The sequence below is a fragment of the Microchirus variegatus genome (genome assembly GCF_963457635.1).
Source record: "Microchirus variegatus genome assembly, chromosome: 3".
Classification (NCBI taxonomy): Eukaryota; Metazoa; Chordata; class Actinopteri; order Pleuronectiformes; family Soleidae; genus Microchirus; species Microchirus variegatus.
The window spans coordinates 37,219,431-37,246,186 of NC_139804.1; the positions used below are offsets into that span (position 1 = coordinate 37,219,431).

Genomic DNA, 26,756 nt, shown 5'->3' on the forward strand with positions numbered 1-26,756 from the left:
ATGCTGCGAGTGTCGGCGGTGATGGAGACCGATGACCAGGCGCCTCAGACCGGGGACGCTTCCTAAAATAACCCCCCCACCACCACCACCACCACCACCTCTTCTCCCGGTGCAGAACGCACAGAGAGCGGCTTCCTGACTCGGGACTGCAGCATCATCTCAGCATCATCTCACATCTGCGGATTTAAACCCCCGGGCTGCAGCTCTACCTCTACCGGTGACTTTTTTTAATGGCTTTTGTGTTGAGGAGATGGAGGCTTCTTCTGGTGCTCAACGTGCTCGCCGTCGCCGGCTTCATGACTTTTTGGGCCAAGTGCAACACGCGCAGCGTCCGCTCCGCCGCTCCGGAGGCTCCGGCTGACGGGAAGAGGCCCCGGGGGAACGGGACGGTGCAGGGGCCCAGCATCAGCCATGAGGTCCTGCTGACGAGACTCAGCTCTCTGGAGGACGTGGTGTACCGGCAATTAAACGGTAACAGTGCAGTGTGCGTTTAAACTAAAATGATCTGATTTGCATTCAGGGAACACACACACACAAAAAATGCAGATAAAAATGATATTAGTCAAACTAAAAAGTGAGTATACAGAATTATAGTGCTGTAAAACACCTTAGAGTTGCAGTAAAATGCAGTATTAACAGGGAATAAAAGTATTACACGGCACAGCTACAAAAATTATATCGATTAAAATAATGCTAAATCATAGTAATATATGGTACAACTCCTGTGACATTACAGTTAACTATTAGAAAACAGCATTTTTACAGGAAAATCATGCATAACTACTGTAAAGTTACAATTCATAGGAAAATAACGTTGTAAAATCACAACAATATGTGGCATAAGTGCTGTAACTTTAGTCAAAAGCACCATCTCTTAACTAAGGCAACTTAAATCATATATGGCAGAACAGCTGTAAAGAAGTTAAAGTACAAATACAGTATACAGGAACTGCCAAATGACAGTAATATATGGCATAACTGCTGTGAAGTTATTGTCAAACACAGTAATTGTATAGATAAAATAATGCTACATCATAGTAATATGGTATAACTCCTGTGACGTTACAGTTAACTATTACAAAACCTAGCATTTTTTACAGGAAAATCATGCACGACCACTGCAAAGTTGCAGCATTTAACGTTTTATAGAAAAAATAACGTTGTAAAATCACAGTAATATGTGGCATAAGTGCTGTAACCTTATAGTCTGTACTATATATGTACCCTATATGGCATGCTTTTAGAAGTGTCCTTACTCCAACACACCTGATTCAAGTGTTCAGCTCATCAACAAGCTCCGCAGAAGCCTGGTCATTTGAATCAGGTGTGTTTGAGCGAGGAAAACCCTCTAAAACGTGCAGGGCAGTGGATCCACAGGACCAGGACTGAAGAACCTTGATAATATACTGTATGGCATAACAATAATGTAAAGAAGTTAAAGTAAAAATACAGTATACAGAAAATTGCTGCTAAAGGACAGCAATATATGACATAACTGTTGTTAAGATAAAAGTTAAAAAAAAAGCAGTATTTATAGACAAAAGTAATGCTAAATGACAATAGCATGGGATGTTAACACTGTATTTACTATGTACAGTCGCATAGTTTACAGTGCAGTGTGGATCAGAATTGAACATAACAGCTCTGGGGTTTTTTTTCAAATTTGTTCACATTATTTCTGCCAGAGACAAACAAACATTCACTCTCACTCTCACACCTACGGTCAATTTAGAGTGACCTAATTCCCATATCGCATGTTTTTGGACTGTGGGAGGAAGCTGGAAAACCCGGAGAAAACCCACGCACACACACACACGGGGAGAGAACATACAAACTCCTTGCAGAAAGGCCCTTGTTCCAAACGGGGCTTGAACCCAGGAACCTGGGTCTTCTTGCTGCAAAGGCAAGAGTGTTAACCACTACACCAACCGTGGGCCCCATTATTTCAGCCATTTTTATCGTGAATGAACGACACAACGACGCTCTGTGTGCTACAAAGTGTGAATGAATCACTTCCCTTTTTGCAGAAAATCAGTCGCCAACTGTGCAAAAACCTCCTGCAGCAATTACTGTGCTGATTATTTTTTGCATCACCAAAAATCACAAAAATTTGTTTTTGCTGCAATATTGCCAGGTTATCAACACGTTTTTACACTGATATCAATTAATTGATTACTGATGGATTCAATATAGAAGCCTTTTTTTCCTTTAAGTAGCCCATAGAGGTCAGAGGTCAGAGGTCAGGGTTTGGTGCCCTCAGAAGGATGTTTGCCAACACAAAAAGGCTTTTCTTAGTAAAGCTTCGTAAATGAAATCACTGCTGCACACAAACACTGGAAAGCTTTGGTTGTTTTTAAATGTTCCCATGAATCAGTTTCTGGTTGAGTGTATGTGGTTATCTTTGGGGTCAGTTTTACTCATTTTTACTAAATTTGGTCATTTTTGGGGTCAATTTTACTAAATGTGGTAATCTTTGGTGTACATTTCACTAAATTTGGTAGTATTTGGTGTACATTTTACCATTATTTAGTAATATTTGGGGTCAATTTTACCAATTTTTACTAGATTTGGTAATCTTTTGGGTTAGTTTTAGTGATTTTCAGTAAATGTGGGCATCTTTGGGGTCGATTTGACTAATTTTTACTTAATTTGGTCATCGTTGGGGTCAATTTTACTCATTTTTAGTAAATGTGGTCATCTTTTGTGTCAATTTAAATAATCTTTAGTAAATGTGGTTATCTTTGGGGTCAGTTTTACTAATCTTTACTACATTTGGTCATTTTTGGGGTCAATTTTACTAAATTTGATAATCTTTGGGGTAAATTTCACTAAATGTGGTAGTATTTGGTGTACATTTTACCATTATTTAGTAATATTTGAGGTCAATTTTACCAATTTGGTAATATTTATGGTCAATTTTACTAATTTCAGTCACCTAGTTATTCATTTTCATCCCTGGTTCTTTTTACCCCTGAGCAGAACAGTTAGGTTCTCCAAATCTTTCATATCTTCAGCTATCAGACAGCTCAACTTGGATTCAATGGAGTCAATTTGACAAATTTTTACTAAATTTGGTATTCAGGCCTGTTTTACTCATAAAATACAGAAAGTACTCCGTGTGACTCTGTGCCGGCATTAATGATGCACTCTGACGTGCAGCTGTTGTGACAGCGGCTGCCCACATGCTGAATGTATCTTGCGAAGGTGTTCGCTGTGACAGCGAGGCAGGCTATCAGCGGTGAACCACCGAGTGTTTTACTGAACGGACTAAAATATCCCGACATCCAATCTTCTCGCCCTCTCTGCTCTCGTCGCGCAGGTCTGTCTAAATCTCTGGGCTTGATTGAGGGCTTTGGCGGCCGGGGGAAAGGCGGCCTGCCCTCCACGCTGTCTCCGGCCGAGGAGAGCGACGCCAAGAACCTGAGGGAGAGGTACGGCTACAACGCCTACCTCAGTGACAGAATCTCTCTGGACCGCAACATACCGGACCACCGGCCCAGCAAGTGAGTGCACTTTTATCTCATCATACACGCTGAAAATCTGCTTCTTCATTTGCATAAACAACAACATACAAACCACATTTTCTGATGACCTTAAACAGAATAAGGTCATACTTTATTCTGTTGGTTGGTTCAGTGTTTTATCTTCCAAGGACAGAAATTATCATTGCAGGGTTACATCCTGACATCTGAGTTCAAGCTCCTACGCTCGGGTCATCCCTGGTTCTTTTTACCCCCGAGCAGAACAGTTAGGTTCTCCAAATCTTTCATACCTTCAGCTATCAGACAGCTCATCTTGGATCATAGTCAATTTGACAAATTTTTACTAAATTTGGTCATCTTTGGGGTCAGTTTTAGTGATTTTCAATAAATGTGGGCATCTTTGGGGTCAGTTTTACTCGTTTTTACTAAATTTGGTCATTTTTGGGGTCAATTTCACTAAATTTGGTAGTATTTAGTGTACATTTTACCATTATTTAGTAATATTTGGGGTCAATTTTACCAATTTTTACTAGATTTGGTAATATTTATGGTCAATTTTACTAATTTCAGTCACCTAGTTATTCATTTTCATCCCTGGTTCTTTTTACCCCTGAGCAGAACAGTTAGGTTCTCCAAATCTTTCATATCTTCAGCTATCAGACAGCTCAACTTGGATCGGAGTCAATTTGACAAACTTTTACTAAATTTAGTCATCTTTGGGGTGAGTTTTAGTGATTTTCAGTAAATGTGGGCATCTTTGGGGTCGATTTGACTAATTTTTACTTAATTTGGTCATCGTTGGGGTCAATTTTACTCATTTTTAGTAAATGTGGGCATCTTTGGTGTCAATTTAAATAATCTTTAGTAAATGTGGTCATCTTTGGGGTCAGTTTTACTCATTTTTACTAAATGTGGTAATCTTTGAGGTCAATTTGACAATCTTTGGGGTCAATTTCACTAAATTTGGTAGTATTTGGTGTAAATTTTACCAATTTTTTACTAGATCAGGTAATTTTTATGGTCAATTTTACTAATTTCAGTCACCTTATTTATTATTTTCCTTCCTCGCTCCCTGTTGTCTTAACACCAAATGCATGATCTGCTGTATCTCTATGTCTGTCTGTTGTTTACGTGTGAAAGTGATGATGATTGTGTGTGGGAGGTTACAGATGAATGTGCCGTCTGGGACCAATAAAGTTTTCTGAATCAGATCAGAAGACGTGGAACTTTATACAGACTTGTGTCTTAATCTTCTTCTATTTTAAAGCCCAGTTACTATTGTCTTTGCAGTGCTCGCAACGCAGCAAACGTCATAATCTGAATGATCCGAATCAGGGCAATAGTCTGATTATTGGCCTCTTAATTGGATTAAGTGAAGCCTGTTCTCCTCCACTACAGTAGGTGGCGATGTGTCCCGTTTCAGCACATTAGTATTAGGGTATTTTCCAACGCACCTGTGATATTATGAGTATTATTTCGCCTTTTAAAGATCCTGTCTCTGGTCCACGTGGGTGTGTGTGCGTCTATTTGCTGTTGTCGTGATCAAAGTGACACTCTAGGCGTGTTGGTGTGTGTGTGTGTGTGTGTGATACCTTCAGGCTCAGCAGCAGCAGCAGCAGTGTGTGTGTGTGTGAGCCAGAGTCTGAGGAGTCTGCGATGTTGACAGTATCTGGTGGTCCCTGTAGAGCACAGAGCCCAGAGGAGGAGGAGGAGGTGATGAAAGAGTAGAGTAAGAGACAGAGAGGGATGAAGAAGACAAACAAAGATCAAATGACGGATCAGGTTGTGCGAATTTAGAACTGTGAAAGTGAGAGTTTGTGCTTTTATTTCCATCCTTTTTTTTTTTTTTTTACAATTTTTCTCAAATGCTAAAACACATTTCACAAACGTTTCCTCCATGTTCTCCAATGTCTAAACACAATACCCTTTTCTAAAGCTACATAAGCACAACCACACCTTCTCACTTCAAAACTCAAACTTTCACACCAAAAGAGCAGCTCGAAGCTTTCAAAAATGTAAACACTATACACATCATTACACACGACAGCAAAACAATTTAAAACACAAAGGTTCTTTGTTTCATAATTGCCAATGCATATTTTTAAAAAACTTTAGAGTAACGGATCTTCTTAGATCTCTGCAGAGGATTAGGCTGCAGAGAGTTGTGAGTTTCATATGAAGAGTACAGAAAATTCTGCAAGTACACTACTGTAACACAACTCAATGCAAAAAACAGAATCTATTGCACACAACAGTACTCTTGAAAACATGATCAGGGTGTGACGTTTTTTTATTTTCTTCATTCACACCACATACACATTTTTAGTAAATGTGGTCATCTTTGAGGTCAATTTGACAAATTTTTTACTAAATTTGGTCATTTTTGGGGTCAATTTCACTAAATTTGGTAGTATTTGGTGTACATTTTACCATTATTTAGTAATATTTGGGGTCAATTTTACCAATTTTTAGAGAAGGTTCTTTGTTTCATAACTGCCAATTCAGAAAATTCTGCAAGTTCACTACTGTAACACAACTCAATGCAAAAAACAGAATCTATTGCACACAACAGTACTCTTGAAAACATGATCAGGGTGTGACGTTTTTATTATTTTCTTCATTCACACACACACACACACACACACACACACACACACACACACACACACACACACACACACACACCACAGTCACTGTGCTGCATCAGGCCACATCACCTCATCCACATCACAGGCTATATTGTCTCTATTTAGGCACCGTGGGAAAAACGCCCTCTTTTATAGGTGTGATCACAGCATTAACAACAAGTGTCTTCAATTTGTAGTCGTTGTGTGTAATAAATGACACCATGTGTGTTCATTGTGTTCAATTATTGCTGACTGTGTCAAACATTTTGCATCACATGAACTTTCATTTGAGAATATGTTCTTTTAGCAAGGAAACGTGTTTAGATTTATGAGAACGGAGGATTGTGTTTTGTGAATTGTGTCATCGTGTGAAATGTGTTTATGATATTGGAAAATTATGGCTAGATTTAGTAAAATGTGTTTAGACAACTGGTCATTTGGTTTAGAGGATTGGCTTTTGTGTTTTAGCATTTGAGAAAAACTGTAAATATGGGGCTGTTAAATAAATTTAAAAGTTAAAAGAAGAGTCAGCAGCTGATGATCTGACTGATACAGTGACACTCGTGTGTACGTGTCATTCACACTTTGAATGTTTCATGCTGTTCTGTCTTCTACACACTGCTGTTACCAGTCACACTGATTCACACCATTCCTTCCTCTCCTCCCTCCTCCTCCTCCTCCTCCTCCTCTTCTTACCTAATTACCATAATTACTTTGGCGTCTCTGCCTTGTACATTATACATACTGTGTGTGTTCACTATATTAGTGTGATGGAGGTTTTTAATCTGCTGCCGTTTGGTTTAATTCCATGTGACTTTTTTTTGGGCAACTGCACACTAAACAGTTCTATCTCTACTCGTATATGAGGAAAATAGTCCACTTTTTTATAGAATACATTTCCTATCATTACTTTATGTTTAAAAGAAATATTTCTTGAGGTTATAACGCCAAATTTCCCTATTTTGGATGAAAGGGAGCTGAGAGAAGAACAATATTATTAAATCTGCACCTTTATCGCAACAAATACTTTACAAAGAGCGTCATATATAACAAAACAGGAAAAGCAAGCAAACAAATATACGAATAAAGCAACAAAAAACATCATCATAAAAGTGTTTTAAAGCCAGAACCAGGTCAACCAGCCATGAACTGTGATTATTACATATTTTTAATAATCCCATAAGAGTGAAGGCACCATGTAACTAGTCATAATAATTATATTAATTATTGATTCATCAGTTAATTATTTTCTCAATGAACCAATTAGAATGTTTCCCAAACCTTTAAAATGATTTACTAAGCTGCAACTAACAATTATTTTAATCATTTTAATTTGAATGATTTCTTTGTTCTATGCAAAGCAAAGAAACCAGAAATCACAGAACTTTTAATATTAAATAAACTTTTTTTTTGAATAATTGGTGAATTGCTTAATTGTCGCAGCCTTTAATGATTCATAGTCACTTTTCTCTAATAGAAGAGCAAAGAAACCAGGATTGAACTTTTGATGCCTACAATATTATTGCTAATAAAAACAACACGGCGACGCTTCACTATCATATTGTTAGAAGTAAAAACGACTTCAGTCTTGACATCTGTTATAAAACGTTTAATTCCACATAACAAACAACAATATTGCTGATCAAAGGGAAGGTGTTTCCTCAGAGCTGTGTGTGTCACACCCGACGTCTTCCCCCTTCATTAGAGCAGCTCTGGTATAAATAGTTCCTCCAATCTGCAGCAGACACACTGTGACCAGACCAATTTACGGGGGGGAAACTCCTCGTGATTACAGTCAAACAGGAAGCAGCACATGCTCGCACGTTTTCAGCCTAATTGAACAAGGTGTCAGCGCCGCCATCGAGACGGTTTATTCTTCTATGGTAACGATGGCGGTGAAGTGAAGCGAGTCCAGCCCACAGTGCACGGTTTGTAGGTTGTTGTTGTTGTTGTGCAAATGTTGTGTTGTCTTTTCCTGTGCAGATGCAGAAAGGTCAGCTACCCCAGAGACCTCCCGCAGATCTCCCTCATCTTCATCTTCGTCAACGAGGCCCTGTCCGTGATCCTGCGCTCGGTCCATTCGGCCGTCAACCACACGCCGGCTCACCTGCTCAAAGACATCATCCTGGTGGACGACAACAGCGATGACGGTGAGTTTAAAAAAAAAAAAAAAATCCTCCTCCTTTTGTTTTGTTTGTCCGAGGACAAGAACACACAGAAGACGCCTGAAGTCTAGTATTGATTTTTCACAGATTTTTGTCCGCATTGCGCGTCTTACGTTCTCGTTAAAATGTCCTGTCAGTGTTAGCGACTGCTAAATGTAATGGAAATAAAAAACATCCATTTTCATCTTCTGCTGCTTTATCCTCCACATGAGGATGACACACAGAGACAAACAACCATCCACTCTCACGCCTACAGTCAATTTAGAGCAGGGGTTCTCAAAGTGTTGATACCTGACGGTCAATTTAGGAACCTAAAGCCCAATTTATACTCCTACGTTAAGTGCTCTACGTAGGTTACGCAGAGTCCTCTGCGTCGACGCAGAACCTGTTGTAACGTCTCTGTGTCGTCTCCGACTGCACAAAATATTTTTTAAGTGTCCGTCACTCCGTCAAGGGACAACGGAGACGGCAAGAGCTACGATTGGTCCTCAGGACAGGCCGAGATAGCGCTGCTCTGTGCCGGCTCACAGTGAGCACCGAGCGTCCACAGAGGGCGGAGCTGATCACCGCCGATAACGTCGCTGCCGAACTATAAATACGTCATATCTTAACACACACAGCACATGTTTAGACTCTAAATGGACAATTTCTCGCCTCAAATTATCTTAAAACTGCGTTCCGTCACATAGAAAAGTGAGAAACGGCAACTGTTTTAACAACAACAGTCTTTCTCTCTCGGACACCATTGCTCACTGTAGCCAAAAGCACAACAACCTTGCGCAGCGACCCCTACTGATCGGGCGGGAAATTGCAGCGCCTATCCGTCACCACTACGCAGAAGTATAGGCTAGAGTGGTCTGACGCAGACGGATAACGCATTACGCAGTCGGAGAAGTATAATGTGGCCTTAACATTGGACTGAGGGCCGCCAAAGGGAAAAAAAAGGAAAAAAAACAGAAATAAATCCCATTTGTAATAATTTTAATGACCAGATTGCAGTTCTACAGTTTACACTTATTGGTCTGTATCCAGTAATGTCCAATAAACATTTAACAAGCTTAGTAGCTTTCATTGCGGGCCGCCATTGGCTCGCGGGCCACTGACCATTAAATCAATTTAAATAAAGATATCAGCATCCGCCCTCAAAAGTTTACATAGTTGAAAACTGTCCATGACTCTATTAAAACGTATAGAGTGTCTTGTATCCTTTTTTTTTTAGCACAATCTACCAACAATCTAATGAAATGGTTGTTTTTTTTTTTATAGCAAAAAGTACTTAAAATGTTTAAAATCGGATTTAATTTGTGAAATTTTGCTTTGCTTGGCTTGTTTTTATGAACTAAAATAGAAGAAAAACAGTCTATTTTTGTGACTTCTGCTCAATTATCACTATTAAAAATAAAAATACGATATATAAAATGAATCAAAACTTTGATTCAACAACACATAGGGAAAAAAACTAAAGATGTGACTTACTATAAACACCCCGCCCCCCCCCCCCCAGGATGTCCTTATAAGGAGTTGTGGCTCGAGCTGATCACACGTGTTATTCATGAACATGCAGTCACATGACTCATTAAGAGTCGAGCGCGGGGCGAAGGTTGATTTGTCGCCTTATAACAAGGCGTCGAGCGGCTTCTTCACAAAAGCCCGCGGGTCATTTTTTCCTTTTGAGGCGTCGCATTCAGGAAGTGAGTGATGGAGCTCAGTTTTTTTTGCAGAGCAGACAGATAGAAGTGGAAACGCCACAATTGGATGTCACAGCAGAGAATGTCCTCGGCTTATTTATCGGTCAGTGCTGCCAAGTCAGAGAGAGGAGATGAAACCAGGCAGGAAATAAAAGGAAATATATGACGTCTGTGTTGGTGGAGAAATTAGAAAAGAACAAATGGAGGTGAAAGAAAATGAGTGAACGGGGCAAAATGAAAAGGAGGAGGAAAGAAGTGGTTTGAAGACGATGAAGGGAGAGAGAAGAGAGAGAGGGAGGTAATACAAGGTAATGGATTCTGGTAAGAGAGAGAGAACTCTAACAAAATGGGAAACAGACAAATAACAAGGAAACAAGAGGAGGGTGAAGATGAAGTAAAAAGATTAAAAGAATGAGGCTGATAATGTCCTGTTTTTATGGTCAACAAAAGACAAAAAAACGAGCCGTTTTCTTTTCCTCACTGTCTGTTTCAGCCTGAAGATCATTGGTTCATATTGTGAGGAAAACAATCACATGATTTAAATAAACTCTGTACGTTTAGAATCAGACATATTATCAAGTGTTTCTCTATCAACGATCTTGATGTAGACTGTTATGTTTTTTTGAGAAGTCAGGGTTATTAGCCCATGGCCGATATATGCTAATGATTTACCTGTTTGCATCGTAAAGAAGTCGCTCGAATAAACATTAAAACAATTACACTCTAATGGTGCTTTTCCACTACATATCACTGCCTCAACTCTACACACTTTGGTTGGTTTTCACAGTATACTTTATACAATCAGTGTATATAAACAAGGTAAACAAGAAGTAAAGTGTAAACAAGGAGAGAGGGAGGGAGACCTCTGCCACTGTTGCCTCCTTTCCTCTCCTCTCGTCTCCTCTCTCCTCGCTCACATCCCTCGCTGCTGCTGCTGTTTGGCTGAACGCCATCTATCAATCACATGGGGAAGAGATTGCAGAGGAGCTGAGGACTGAGACATGCAAACAAAAAGCACTCGCCACTCTCCCTGCATGAGACGCCGCCTCCACACACACACACACACACACACACACACACACACGTACTTGCTGCATACTGAGGACTGGGTTGCTGACAAAGTGAGGACCAGCATTTCCACTTTATAAATCAACACAATTACAAATATCTACTTCATGAATGACATCTATAAAGAACTACTGATTGCAGTACCATAAAATGTCTGCAGGTGGAGCCCCAGAGCAAAAAGGGCAGGAAAACTTTTTGATTTTTTTTTGGTCCAAAATTTGACAAAAACGTCATACTATACAATGTCGACCAAAATTTGAAAAATCTTTGACAAAAAATGTTTGGTCCAAAGTATGACAAAAATGTCATACTATACTATTTCGTCCAAATTTTTTTTTTTTTTTTTGACAAATTGAGTATAGCATGTTTTTTTTTCAAATTTTGGACGACATAGTATAGTATGAGTTTTTTGTAAAATTTTGGACCAAAAATTTTGGGTCATATTTTTTTTTTCAAATTTTGAACGACATAGTATAGTATGATGGTTTTGTCAAATGTTGGACCCAAAATTTTTGGTAAATTTTTTTTTTTAAATTTTGGCCGACATAGTATAGTATGACGTTTTTGTCAAATTTTGGACGACAAATTTTGGACCAAAATTCAAATGTTTTTTAAAAAATTGGTCGACATAGTATAGTATGAAAAAAATAAATTTTGGACCGAAAAAAAAAAAAAATCAATCTGGGGCTCCACCTGCAGACATTTTATGGTACTGCAACCAGTAGTTTTTTGTAGATGTCGTTCATGAAGTAGATATTTGTAATTGTGTTGATTTATAAAGTGGAAATGCTGGTCCTCAGTATGCAGCAAGTACAAGAATGTGTGTGTGGGTGTGTGTGTGGGGGGGTGTGTGTGTGTGTGTGTGTGTGTGTGTGAGGAAGGGGGAGGGGTTTGTGGGTGTTTTGGTCCGGGGGGGAAACGGCTGATGAGTTTGATTGAAAGATCAAACGTGGCGGCGTTTTGTTGACGCCCAGGAAAACCTCACATTTCCCTCTGTGTTGTTTGGATTCTGAGGAGCTCAGAGAACAATGTCATCTTTCTCTCTCTGTCATTTTTGTCTGTTTGTAAAAACTTAAATTATTGTGCGTTTGTGGCAGCTTTTCTGTGTGGTGGTTTGTGACTGAACGGTGACAATGAAAGATCGACGTTTCCATACATATCATGGTTTTTCCGCAATCGCAATTTACGTTTTTGCCCTTTTTCTGAGCTCTGAAATTGTGTGGGCGTGCTCTGGTCTCACTCTGAGAAAAGTATTAACAAAAATATCCAAACAAACTCTTTTCCTGCCCACAATTTCCAACTTAAACAAAAAAATTTTACACTTCTGTAGGAGTTCAAAGGTCAAGGTCAACTACTGTGCCGTAAACCTGGAGCTGGCAAAGCTGCACAATGTTATCCGAGGACGCGTCGGCATGAAGGATGACGCCGTGAGCTCAGATTTTAAACCGCCGTCTCCCTCTCTCTGTTTTAACCTGTAGCTATTTTCTTTCTTTTTTCCTGCCCTGCAGAGCAGCTCAAAGCACCGCTGGAGGAGTACGTGAACAAACGTTACCCCGGTCTGGTGAAGATCGTCCGGAACCAGAAGAGAGAGGGTCTGATCCGAGCCAGGATCGAGGGCTGGAAGGCCGCTACCGCCGAGGTCACGGGGTTTTTCGACGCCCATGTGGAGTTTACGCCGTCCTGGTGAGGAGAGTTTTTGGAATCTAGACTGATTATTCGCATTTTGGCCAGAAATATAATAAATATGTGCGTTTATAAGACCGTCACACAAAGCCACAGCTGCCTGTAATTAACTGCATGTTTCTGTAGCAGTAAATAGAGCCGCAACTAACTAACAATTATTTTCATAATCGATTAATCGAGTAATCCCTTGGTCCATAAAATGTTAAAAAACCAAAAGATGATCACAAATGTCTTGTTTTGTCCACAAAGCAATATGATTCATTTTTATGGAGCAAAGAAACTAGAAAATATTCACATTTTAGAAGCTGAAACCATCAGAAATCTTGTTTTAATCATGAAAAATAGCTTTAAATTAAAAAAGTTTAGTCAACAATTAATAATCGATTAACCGAGTAATTGTTTCAGCTCTAGTCGTAAAGCACATTATTATTATTAGACATCTTAATCAAGAAATTACGCTTTATTAAATTCTGACCTTTTTTAGAGGGAAAAAGCCCAGTGAGTCGGCTCAAAATTGGGAATAAAAAGGTGAATTTTATTATTTGTATAATATAAATAATACCAGTTTTAGTTTTTGAAAGATTTCTAAAATCTTGTTTTTTATGACTCCAATGGTTTTCTTAATCCAATCCAACTTTATTTATAACACACTTTAAAAAACAACAACTGAAACAAAGTGCTGTGCAAAAAATATAAAAAACATAAGCACTGTGTACACACACTCCTTCAGTGTCTTATCTTCCAAATGATCCATAAGTTTCGAGTTATCCAAAAACAAGTTATATCTCCTTTTCCTTATCATAACGCCTCTGCATGTGTGTGTGTGTGTGTGTGTGTGTGTGTGTGTGTGTATGTGTGTGTGTGTGTGTGTGTGCAAAGTCCATTTCTTTGTCTGGATTAAAAAAAAAAAAATCCATTTATAAAGACGACACCAGACTCACCAGATTACAAATCACAACAACAGCAGTAACAACAGTAGAGTTTACGCGTCACCTTTTAAAAAGAAAGTTTCACCGCGTCGTAAAAAAAAAAGGGAGAAAAGAAATCAATTGAACGAGGAGAATAAAGGATAAACGAAAACACGAGGCAATTTCACACCTGAGGAGTTTGAAGATAAGGAGCGAAGGAAGACGTAAGAAGCGGGATTGAAAGACGCTTCAGGGCTTTACGTCTTCATTATTGGACAAACACAACAGCAACGAGAGGGAAAGAATGCCCTCGACAGGAAGTCTGTTCATAAAAGTACATCTGAGCATTTGTTTAGAAGATGAAGCCGATGTTTTTGAGACGTAAACACTGGAATGGATCACATCACGCTGACACCTTTATGTGTGTGAGCCTGACGTTTGTGTTCCAGCTCAGTGTGTGTAGATATACATATATATATATATATATATATATATATATATATATATATATATATACACGTTTAGAGTGTGTACAAGCCCACTTCACTCAACACAAACATACAGATATACAGTATATATATATATATATATATATATATATATATATATATATATATGTGTGTGTATATATATATATATATATATATACGTATATATGTATGTATGTATGTGTATATGTATATGTATATATGTATGTGTATATGTATATGTATATATGTATGTGTATATGTATTTTTATATATGTATGTGTATATGTATATATATATATGTATATATATGCGTGTATATATGTATGTATATATATATCTATATATAGATATAGATATATATATGTATGTGTATATATATATATATATATATATATATATATATATATATACACACAACATGAGGGTTAAGTGTCTTGCTCAAGGAAACATAGACTTAACAGAGCCAGGAATTGAACCAAAAGCCTTTCAGTTGAAAGACAACCATGGCTTAATGGCTTAACTCCTCACTTTTTTAATACTTTTACTTGGAAAAACCAAAGTATAAAAAGTAATTTTTTCAGATTTAGAATGTACTTTAAGACCGTAAATGTCATGTACTTTAAGACTTTTACTTCATTTATAAAAAGTGACTTTTTCAGTCATTTTCTGGTGAGATACTTCAAGTATCTCTTTAAAGGTGGACCGTAAATGTCCACTCATATGTGATAAATAGGACCATCATTTACTAAATGTATATAATTTTCTATTGAAAAGAAGCTGCAGTTCCTGGGGTCTAATTTTTAAAAAGTTGTGTTTTCCATGATGACAAATCTGCAGGAACCACTGGGATCGACACTCTCCACAAAACTGGCCATTTTGGGGACCCGTACTTAAATATTTATGTGTGTGTGTGTGTTAGGGCTGAGCCAGTCCTGGCCAGAATCAAAGAGGACCACAAGAGAATCCTCTTGCCCTCCATCGACAACATCAAGCACGACACGTTCGAGGTGGAGCGCTACGAGAACTCTGGCCACGGCTACAACTGGGAGCTGTGGTGCATGTACATCAACCCGCCCAAACAGTGGTGGGACGAGGGCGACATGTCTGCTCCAATCAGGCAAGTCCAGCTCAAAGTCAACCTCCAATACTTTAACCCTGAGAACACAGAGCATTTACCCTGCTTTTATACAGTGTCCTATATCCAACAGGTGAATCCTAAAGGTGCCATATGTAAGAATGTGGTCAAAAACGGTTACTACATTCAAATTCAAAATACCGAGGTCTTTTAGGTTTCGTTTTTTGACCTAACTGGCAACCTGTGGTTGCTCGGCAGCTGAGACTCTACTGACTGCAATGATTGGTAGACGGCGGTAGGTGGCGCCACATGACGCCAAAACACGATTTCAAAACATAAACATGATTTGCAGTCTGCAAAATATTTTTTTTTAATGCAACTATTTTGTCTGTACTGTTGTTGTTGGTGAGTTCAGTTTGTTACATGAACATTATTCCTGAGTCTCTGTGACATATTAGGAGGATTTTATCATTTATTACATAATGCACCTTTAAATTATGTTTTTCCCATTTTCACCAACTATGTCAACACATCTGAGCCAAAATCAGATTGAATGTGTGAAATTTGGAAAAAGGTCACATTTGAAAGTTTGTTTTGGCTCTTTTTTTAGAACAAAAATCAAAGAAAAATGCTCTATTTTTGTGACTTGTGCACAATTATCACTACTCCACTATTTATTAAAAAAAAAGTATGATATATAACTTTGACTCAACATGAAAAAAAAAACAAATTTTTGTAAAGCCATACGACCTATAAATGCGCGCACCCCCAGGATGTCCATATAAGGAGTTGTGTATTCCCACAGCAAATTATGGATGATTTCTGTTAAAGCTCGGGTCAGTAATTTGCTACTCTAAGGGGTTTAGTTACACTTTAAAATACAATAAGTCACAATTACATTCACACACGGTTTCCTGTGATCTACATTTAATCGTATACACTCTAACCTGTAAACTAAACCTAATTCTAACTCTATAACCAAGACCCTGACCCTGTCCCCACAAGGACAAATCAAAATGTGTCCTCACAGCCTCACAACTACACACACAAATATCAATAATCCAGTGAGTGTTTTTCCTAATTGCAGGACTCCCGCCATGATCGGCTGCTCCTTCGTGGTGAACCGCGACTACTTCGGGGAACTGGGCCTGCTCGACTCTGGCATGGACGTCTACGGCGGGGAGAACATCGAACTAGGCATCAGGGTTTGTGTGTCACCCACTTTCCCTTTCGCCGCCGCTCACCCTTTTTTTTACCTCTGCAGGTTTTTAAAGTGGAGCAGCGGCCACCGTAGAGCGACACCGCTGATAAATGAGGCCCCATTAAGAGTTGTGGAGCACTGTGTGTGTGTGTGTGTGTGTGTGTGTGTGTGTGTGTGTGTTTTCTTGTACTTGCAGCATACTGAGGACCAGTGAGGGTTTTTAACCAACAAAGTGAGGTCATTTTTACAGAGTGAGGACATTTTGGCCGGTCCTCACTTTGTTTTAATTGAAATCACTTCCTTAGGTTGCTATAACATGCTATACTCAATTTGTCAAAAAAAAAAAGAAATCACATTTTGGACGACATAGTATAGTCTGACGGTTTTGTCACATTTTGGACCAAAATTTTTGGTCATATTTTTTTTTTCAAATTCTGGACGACATAGTAATGTATGACGGTTTTGTCAAATTTTGGACCAAATATTTTTGGTCAATTTTTTTTTTAAATTTTGCTCGACATAGTATAGTTTGACGTTTTTGTCAAATTTTGGACTAAAAATTTTTGGTCAAATTTTTTTTTCAAAATTTGGATGACAGTATAGTATGACTTTTTTGTCAAATTTTGGACGACATAGTATAGTATGACGTTTTTGTCACATTTTGGACCAAAAATTGTTGGTCAAATTTTTTTTTAAATTTTGGTCGACATAGTATAGTATGACGTTTTTGTCACATTTTGGACCAAAATTTTGGGTCAAATTTTTTTTTCAAATTTTGGACGACATAGTTAACCAAAATTTTACAAAACCGTCATACTATACTAGGTCCGCCAAAATTTGAAAAAAAAAAAGTTGACCAAAAATTTTTGGTCAGATTTTTTTCAAATTTTGGTCGACATGGGGAAATGGTGGTCCTCACTTTGTCAGCACTTTTACCCTGTCCTCGGTATGCAGCAAGTACAAGAATGTGTGTGTGTGTGCGTGCGTGTGTGTGTGTGGCTCACAGCAGGGGCAGTGGAGATAAATAGGTCACAGAGAGGGAAGTGAATGTACACTCAGAGAGGAGAGTTTGTAGTTGGTTACTTCAGCTAAGACTTGCTATGCGACTATTTATTATTGTTAGATAGACTTTGAAGAAGTGTAATTTATTTTCTCTGTAAAAACTTTACTCTTGGTTTTATTCACCTGATATCTCTGGATTGGTCAAATATAAATCTCCAGTACGCTGAGAAGACGTCGTTCCAACATTCTCATACGGTATTTACGATATCATAGTACATTAGGGCTGAAACAATTACTGGATTATTAGAATATTAATCAATTACCATATAAATCAAATCTATTTTTGATAATCGATTCATCAGTTTGAAGCTTTTTTCATGATTAAAACAAGATTTCTGATCGTTTTAGCTTCTTAAATTTTCTTTGTTTGTTTGCTCCATAAAACAACATTAAAACTGAATCACTTTGGTTTGTGGACAAAAACACACGTCAGTTTCAGCTCTATAGTACATACAGTACTTACTGCATGCCCTATGACACGTGTCAAACTCGAGGCCCGGGGGCCAGATGTGGCCCGTCACGTTATTATATGTGGCCCACGAGTGGTTAATTGGTCTAAAAAATCTGCGTTAAAATAGGTCTATGCTGCTTTAAGGCGTGCGTTGACCATAAACTACATTTCCCACAATGCATGGCGATTGCGTTACCCGCAAAGTGACGGCACCGCCACTAGATCGCAGTGTATCACTGCATATGCATCATGCGACGAGTGAAATTGAATAAGTAATAAATACAGAAAGTTATTTAGCAATATTTTACGGAGTAGTTACCATTATTTTACATTATATATGGTTACATTTATTCTGTATGACAGTTACATCTGGCCCTTTGAGGGTAACCATGATGCTGATGTGACCCTCAGTGAAAGTGAGTTTGACACCCCTGCTCTATGATGACAATATTATCACGATATAAAGGACACTATTATCTGTCAAAGTGCAGAGAGTGAATTACATTAATTTCACTGCTGTCCACCGTTATCCTCCCGTCTTTATCCAGTAATTTCCATTCGTGTTATTGTGGTAAATGCAGTCATGAAGTAGTCGAGAGTCGAATTGGCAAAGACTGAGAATCTGTTTTGAACGCCCTATTTTTTAAAAATATAAAATATCTCTTTGCTGCACTTGTTTGAATAATTGTGTCTCGAGGGAGAGGCACTAGGTTTGAGTGTGAAGGAGACGAGACTATGTGAATCCTCCAGAGTGTTTCCCCTGCTGTATTCTCTCATGGGGAAGACTTTTGGATATTTTTCTGAAAATTTGACAAGAGGCTGGGAGAGAAAAGTTCCCTTAAAAAAAGTCAGGAGGAACATTTTGCTCACATAAGAGACCTCATTTTAAAAGATCTGTGGAACAAGATAGTGGCCAGAACACCATCAATGGTGATTAAACGCATGTTTAGTTTGGACATTTGTGAAAAAATAAGCATGAATGTAGCTTTAAAGCGGAACTAGACCGGAAGTTCCTATTATCGCTGTTTTTTAGTGTGTATCTGCGTCATTACCTTGTTTATGAAGCCCTGAAGGTTCTAAACAAACAGTTCAGTCACTGCTGAGAATGCTGTGTTTTATTGTAATCTCGGGCTCAGCGAGATCTCTGAAAAAACCCGGTCCGGTTACGTAAACAGCGGTTCTCCTGAACAGCAGATCCTCCAGCTCCGGGCACTAGTCCGGGCACATCCGGTTGCGTACATTGAACCGCAGAAGAAGAATAACGTCCGTTGTGGAGGTGTTTCACGAGCGACAGTGTCTTCTGACTCTGGGTCTGACTCCGGGTCAAAGGTCGTCAAAGGGACTGCGGCGGGGAGTCGTGAAGAAGCTATTTTTAAACACTGTTAAAACAATGTTTTGATAATGAGGAGCAGTGTATCCGCGGTTCCAGAGGGGGGCGCTGCGCTTCTGAGAACGGATGTGCTGGATAGTACTGGCCAATCACAAGACTCTGTCTCCTGGGGGTGAAAGTTCACTCTGAAACATCGCGGCTGAAAAACACCGTCAGAAAAGAGGATTTCTATCGGCTAGTTCACAGCAACTAGGAGGTTTTTGACCATAAAAACAAGTTAATATATGCAAGTAGACCTCCATAACTAACATTTATGTGCAACAGGACCACTCTATGTGACTTTAATGTCGTTTTTCTCTCACGTCCCTGCAGGCGTGGCTGTGTGGAGGCAGCATGGAGGTGCTGCCGTGTTCCAGAGTGGCTCACATCGCACGCATGAAAAAACCGTACCACAGCAACATCGCGTTCCACACGCGACGCAACGCTCTGCGCGTGGCTGAGGTCTGGATGGACGAGTACAAATCTAATGTGTACCTGGCCTGGAACATACCAATGGAGGTGAGGGACAACAATGTTTGTTAACCTAGAAATGTATTAAATAGTTCAATCGCAGTATTAAATGTTAATTGTTAAATCTTATGCTAAATATAAATGCTAAATCTAAACGTTAAAGGCACCATATGTAATAATGTGGCCAAAAACGGTTACTACACTCAAATTCAAAATACAGAAGTCTTTTAGGTTTCGTTTTCCCCCGCCATCGTAGCTCAGCCGTAACTGGCAACCCGTGGTTGCTCAGCAACTGAGACTCTACTGACTGATAAACATGATTTGCAGTCTGCAAAATATTTTTTTTAACGCGACTATTTTGGCTGTACTGCTGTTGTTGGTGATATTCCACATCATTCCAGAATCTCTGTGACATATTAGGAGGAGTTTTACCTTTTAAATATAAATCTTTTGGGTGAACTAAACTAAATATTTGTCTAATTTCAAAATAAAAGCTTGAGGAGGTTAGGCTGTGTTTGTAGAATCATATAACAAATTAAAACCACCTTAGCGGGGGAAATAAACACTTGAACGTGCATTATCGTGATAATAACTACCTAAAATAACAAAAAAACAATCTAACATTTAGATTTAATATTCATATAAATGCGATGCGATGTCTTGTGTCGACGCAGAACCACGGCATTGATTACGGGGACATCTCTCAACGCGTCGCCCTGAGGAAGAGTCTGCAGTGCAAGAGCTTCGAGTGGTACCTGGATAACGTTTACCCAGAGATGAGGAGGTACAACAACACGCTGTTCTACGGCGAGGTGAGTCGGCACAGAAAACACTGGAAACTAACGAACAGTGAGGGAGGTTTATGAAACAGGTTTAAACCCTGTAACATAAAAAGCTTCTGAGTGAGTATCTCTAACCTGTATTCGAATGCAGATCTGTATCTTTGAAGATTCATAATTCCTGCACGAATAACTGGAGCAGAAATAATCGTATGTATGGATTTAACTTGGCAGGCTTTTGTTGGGGGAAGATTCAGGACGATTCAAGTCCTTTAGCTGTTCTGCTTCCACCTTCACAGTCCTTTCACACTGGGAACAGGATCTGGTTCCGGTTCTGGTTCACAAACCTGATTTGATTGATTTTCCAACTGAACAACTTTTCAGTTTCCAAACGAAACCAAAAACAAATAGTTGGTTTGCCAACTGTGACATCATCAGTGGGTGTGTCCTATTCGGGCTTGTGAAGACAAACAGGAAGTATGGAGAAGAAGAGCCTGTTGTCACTGATTTGCACAAAGTCACATTGCCCATGTGTCCGCCATTTTGGGAAGCTACGTACGGCAACTCCACTTGGAAAAATGTCACAAAAATTGCTGCGCAATTTGCACTGGACATGCGTGGAGGAGGTCGGCCATCTTGGATAGCTTTTCTTTTCCCTGCAATAATCTTTATTTACATTTCCATATATCGTTAGCTTAATAGCATAGTTGCCTAAGTCATATTTCAACGTTTTCGGAAAACAAGAAAAAACACATTTTTTAGCAAGCACATTGGTAAAGTTAGGCAGATATCACGATTACCAAAAAAATTACTTCAGGGTTGACTAGCAATCATGCTATTAGGCTATATGCAAACTACCATATTTTGCGGCTACGTTCGGCTAACTCCAGCTGCCGATTAGCATTTGTCACACCTTCGAGGAAGGATGAAGGTCTTTTGTTTGTATGATATGGAAATGTAAATAAAGTTCATTCATTGGAGGGACAAGCTGCCCAAGACAGCAAAGTAATGTCTTTCTGACATTTGTCCAAGTGGAGCTGCCGTAGCTACCTTCCCAAGATGGTGGACCCTTCTGCACATTTGCAATGCAAATCACGTAGTGACACTGATGTTTACTTCTGCCAGAGTAAAGCCCAATTTATACTTCTGCGTAAAGTGCTCTGCGTAGGCTACGTAGAGACTCTGCGTCGACGCAGAGCCTGTCGAAGAGCCTCTGCGTCGTCTCCGGGTGCACAAAATATTTTTTAAGTGTCCGTCACTCCGTCAAGGGACAACGGAGACGGCAAGAGCTACGATTGGTCCTCAGGACATGCTGAGCGAAGCTGCTCTGTGCCGGCTCTCAGTGCGCTCCGGGCGTCCTGACAGAGGCGGAGCTGATCACCGCCGATAACGCCGCTGCCAAACTATAAATACGTCACATCTTAACACACACAGCACATGTTTAGACCCTAAATGGCCAATTTCTCGCCTCAAATTATCTTAAAACTGCGTTCCGTCACACAGAAAAGTGAGAAACGGCCACTGTTTCAACAACAACAGTCTTTCGCTCTCTTTCTCTCTCGGACGCCATTGCTCACTGTAGCCAGAAGCACAACAACCTTGCGCAGCGACCCCTACTGATCGGGCGGGAAATTGCAGCGCGTGTCCGTCACCACGACGCAGAAGTATAAATGCTCGAGGCGTCGGATAACGGATAACGCATACGCAGTCGGAGAAGTATAATGTGGCCTTTACACGGAATTTTACGGAAAATTATTTTAAAAACTGATGTGAACGCAGTCTGGTTCGCCTGAAAGCACCGAGGTTCTGAGACTCTAGAACAGAACCAGAACTGTGAAGAACAAACCACTGCTACACATGACAAACACAATGAGAGTCGTGTTGTTTGAAAATAGTCCATGAAATTAGTCAACTATGTTGATGAATACTTTTGGTTTGTGGACTTTTTGAGACATTTTATGGACCAAACAAAAGCGTCGTTTTCTTTCTGAAAACACTCGTTTGTTGCAGCCCTCGTCTTAACCTCGTTTGATTTCAGATTCGTAACTCGAAGGCGAGCCATCTCTGTATGGACCAGGGCATGAAGGAGAACCACACGGCCACCCTCCACCCGTGTCACGGCTGGGGCCCTCAGGTACGGACACAGACGCCGTCTCCCTGACGGTGTTTTTCCTTCTTCTTTAAAAAGACACAAACAACTCATTACTCTGTTTTTAAAGCTGTGGCCTGACTCACAGCTGGGTTCCTCTCACAGGCTCAGTGGAAAACCCTCTTAGGAGAGAGAGAGAGTGCTGCTGTTTACTGTGAAAATTAGCATGTTGCGCTAAAGCGCTGAGTCAGCTAACGTCAGCTCCTCCACGCCTCAGCCCCTGCAGTGCATTTTCCTTCTCACGCACAGTGATGCATAGATAAACATGAACCTGAATTCTGGTCGCGAGCACCTCGAAATATAGCCGTTCTACAAAAACAGGACAATGTTAGCATAGCTACAAAGTGTCTACTACCTACCCGTCTTCTGTTTATAGCAAGAAAGAAATGGCTGCACATTATTAGATGTGCAAAAAGAACCAGATGGGCTGAAAAACAGACGCCTGAATTTGTTCATTTCAGGGTTTTTAACAAAGCTCGGGCTGTTGGCGCATGTTCTGAATCGCCGAATTACGCCGTCTGTCGTTTCTCCTGCAGTTGGGACGTTACACCAGAGAGGGTCAGCTGTTCCTCGGCCCTCTGGGCAGCACCGGCGAGGACACTCGCTGCGTGGTGGACGACCAGGTCAGCAGCTTCCCTCAGCTCCTCAACTGTGACAAGATCGCCAACGTGAAGCAGAAGACGTGGCATTTCTCTCAGGTGAGAAGAGCGACGAAAGGCCACTGTTTGTGTCGTTTGGTGACGGGGTTGAGAATTAAAGATTTGTGGCGTGGAAGAATCTTGCGCACATATTAAATAATCCTACCAAATGTGGTGTCCTTAAAGGGGACATGTTATGCAAAAGCAACTTTTTAATCATTTGAATACTTCTGTGATCCGCCTCAGTCTACGTACTGGAGATAAAACACGCGATGTTGACTTCCGCGCTCATCGATACGTCACAACGACACATTCCTGGAATTGATCCGCTTTGTCACCAAAAAACACGAAAGTGCAGACGAGGTCAATAATATCGGGAAGAGCGGAAGTCTGCGAAGTGTTCTATTCTTGGCTGCACAGTGCAGCGCAGAGTTCTACACAAACGTCCATCCTCGGAGGATTTACATGTTATATATGACAGCACTGTGCCGGCAAATGATGGCTTTTCCAAATGCTAACTTCTGTTAGCTGCTGGAGCCTCAGTGACGTAGTTTCCTGAGTCTCATTTGCATTTAAAGAGACAGGCGCTCAAAAGCGAGCGTTCTGAGCAGGTCACAGACATGTTCATTAGGACACCAGGGAACTAGGTTCACTTGGAGAAATGTGGTATAATATGAGTCCTTTAAGTATTATTTTCTTATGTTCTGTTGTCAGATTTTCATCTCAGACCTTGAAGGAGAATTTACATTTAACCCTAAACTTAATATGCTTTTTTTAAATCACTCCAGTATAGATTGTATGTTGTGAAATACTTCTGTAAGGTTGCCAGGTTCTCAGCAAAGACTCATAACATTGACTCCAGTCTGTTATTGGTAATAAAAATAAAGAAAACACATTTAGGAGACATTTCCTGGACACAGCTCTAAAATAAATAGGGCAGAGGATGAAAATGTATGTTTTTAATGCTGTTTATATTTTCTCTCCTAAAGCAATAGCTCTTATAGACGTCTTTTATAACCACAACGTTATTTCTCCTCCTAATTCAGAGTGAATCGATTATCAGTCGAGCGAGCGGCCGCTGTCTGGAGGTGGTGCCGGCTAACGTGTACTTTGGCTTCCTGCTGGTGCTGCAGCCGTGCTCCGGACAGAGATGGACCATAAAGAACAGCATGAAGCAGTAAATCGAGTGGAAAAAATATCAAATGGGACCAAAAAAAACGAGGGCCGGAGTCTGTGCTGCCTGACGTCAGCTTTGGCTGAGCCCGCGACAGACAGACGGACGGACGGACGAGGCAGGAGACGGACGCTCCTGCTCTTTCTCCAGAGATGAAGGAGATGGAGGAGATTTGAAGTGTGAACATCTCAGCGATTTAACTTTGTTTTTTCCTACAAACTGGATTATTTAAGATAATGCAACATTTGCATGGGAAACCTTCTTCTTCTCTCTTTTCATGTGACAAACTTTAAAAAAAAGAAAATGTGCCGTTGCCATAAAATGCTCTATGTGCCACTTCTGTACTACGTCGTTCAAGGTCATCGTCGACGTCTGATCGTTTCATCCTGTAGTTTTATTATCGTCTCGGACGTAAAAAAGAAAAGTATAATATGCACTGGCCATAACTCATAATGCTAGTTTTTGAAACTGATTAAGAAAATAAGAGTTCACACCCCCCCCCTAAAAAAAAATCTATTTATATTTTTTTCTTATGAAAATAACCCTGTAAATAATTATAATTTGAACAAAAAAAGGCCCTTCTTTTTCTAGTCGATGTAAATCATCTCAAATCACATCGAGGGCCGAGTCATGGACGTGTTTTTCTCGTCTTATTTTATTTATTTTTTTTACTTAAAGGGGGATTCTGTAGCACCAACACACACACACATTACTACGTCCTGTAGCATGATTGTACGTACTGTATGCACACGAGGACAGAGGCGGAGTCGGGGAGGACGGATTTACACGACGAGTGACATGACGACAAACTGCAGACGGCCAAAACTAGAACTAAAGCACTTTGTCTGTGAGTGGATCACTGGATCAGGGAGGGAGGGAGGGAAAGCTGGAGGATAATAATAATAATAATAATAATAATAATAAATGTATTGATAACGTATGATGTCATTTGATTAGTTTAAGAATATCAGTTTTTTTTTTTTTTTGGCTCCTGAGATTGTCTTCCAATAAACAACTGGTTTCCTGGTTTTTGCATGGTTACCGTTTCTGTGAATAGATTGTGTTTGTTTTTAATGCTCTTTACGATCGAGGTCTTTCAGATTCTCGTCCTACAGGAGACTGAAAAAAACTGAATCCCAGTTCAGCTCGTGAATAATTGATCCTCGCCTTTTATGAAAGACGTGTACGCTAAAAGTATCACACAGCAGCACAGCCCGTGGCAGCCCGACGTTAAAAATACGATGCTATAAATGTGAAGCTATGGATTTGGTTGTTGCAGCAGCAGCAGCAGCAGCCGAGTGTGTCCTCTGCAAACTCTCTGTCCTTGAGGCAGACGCTCGACTCCTGCTGTTTTCCTCTCACCACGCTGCTCAGGATGAGGAGGAGGAGGACGAGGAGGGAGGCATCGGCGAAAATGCTTAAGATGTAAATGAAATCGGGAGGAGGGAGGAGGGCGAGGAGGAGGAGGAGGAGGAGGAGGAGGAGGAGGAGGAGGAGCCTGCTGTGGGAGCACAAGGGCCTGTTTTTAGCAGGAGAGTCAGAGATGGTGGTGTGACTCTGGAGGACAGAGGCTGCATGTTAACACTCACTGATGCTGATGCTGCTGGAGCCAGAGAATAGGATTAATATTAAGGCTGCAGCTAACGATTACATACATAATCCGTTAATCTGTTGATTAGTGTTTGTCAAATCTGGAAAATGATGATCTCAAATGTCTTTGTTTTTGTCCACAAACCAAAATTATTCAGTTTTGATGATTTCTTTTGTTATATAGAGCAAAGAAACTAGAAAATATTAACACTTTAAGAAGCTGGAAAATGCCAAAACATACACACACACTCAAACTGGTTAATCAATCAATCGATCAATAAATAGTGTCAGCCCTAATTAATATATAGTTTAAGTCTGGAAATGACACCATGAAGAGTCAAAGGGTTCAGTACATGGTGGATCATTTAGGGACAGAAAATAGCTTTTAACACTAAATATAAAAGGTACTTTTACTTAAAGGGACACTGTGTAGTATTTATGGGTTTATATGACCCAAAATCCACTCTTTTATACATATTATGTGCTCCTGCATTGTCTAGTCGCTGTATAATAGTTTTTGTTTCATTTTCGTAGTGTTTCAAAAAGTCATGTAAAATAACATGGTCGCGGGCCGCGGTTGCATAGCCACTGTTAGCAGAGAGACGCCATGTTTCTACAGGAGCCTGTAAGGACAAACGCGAGAGAACAAATCAAGCGTCTCTTTACTTGTAGCTGAAGTCCCGCCTCCTCTCTCTCCGCTTCGTCT

At 40.0% G+C, this 26,756-nt stretch overlaps 1 protein-coding gene across 1 annotated transcript; it reads left to right on the top strand.

Moving 5' to 3' along the window:
• Positions 1-230: 230 nt before the first annotated feature.
• galnt17 (polypeptide N-acetylgalactosaminyltransferase 17) lies at positions 231-24,467 on the top strand (the record flags this gene model as incomplete). Its single annotated transcript, XM_083886263.1, has 11 exons — positions 231-471; positions 3,320-3,503; positions 8,093-8,259; positions 12,539-12,713; positions 15,011-15,208; positions 16,254-16,371; positions 19,583-19,768; positions 20,395-20,532; positions 22,538-22,633; positions 23,185-23,346; positions 24,333-24,467. 11 exons carry the CDS (start codon positions 231-233, stop codon positions 24,465-24,467), a joined length of 1,800 nt encoding a protein of 599 aa, XP_083742389.1.
• Positions 24,468-26,756: the final 2,289 nt, after the last annotated feature.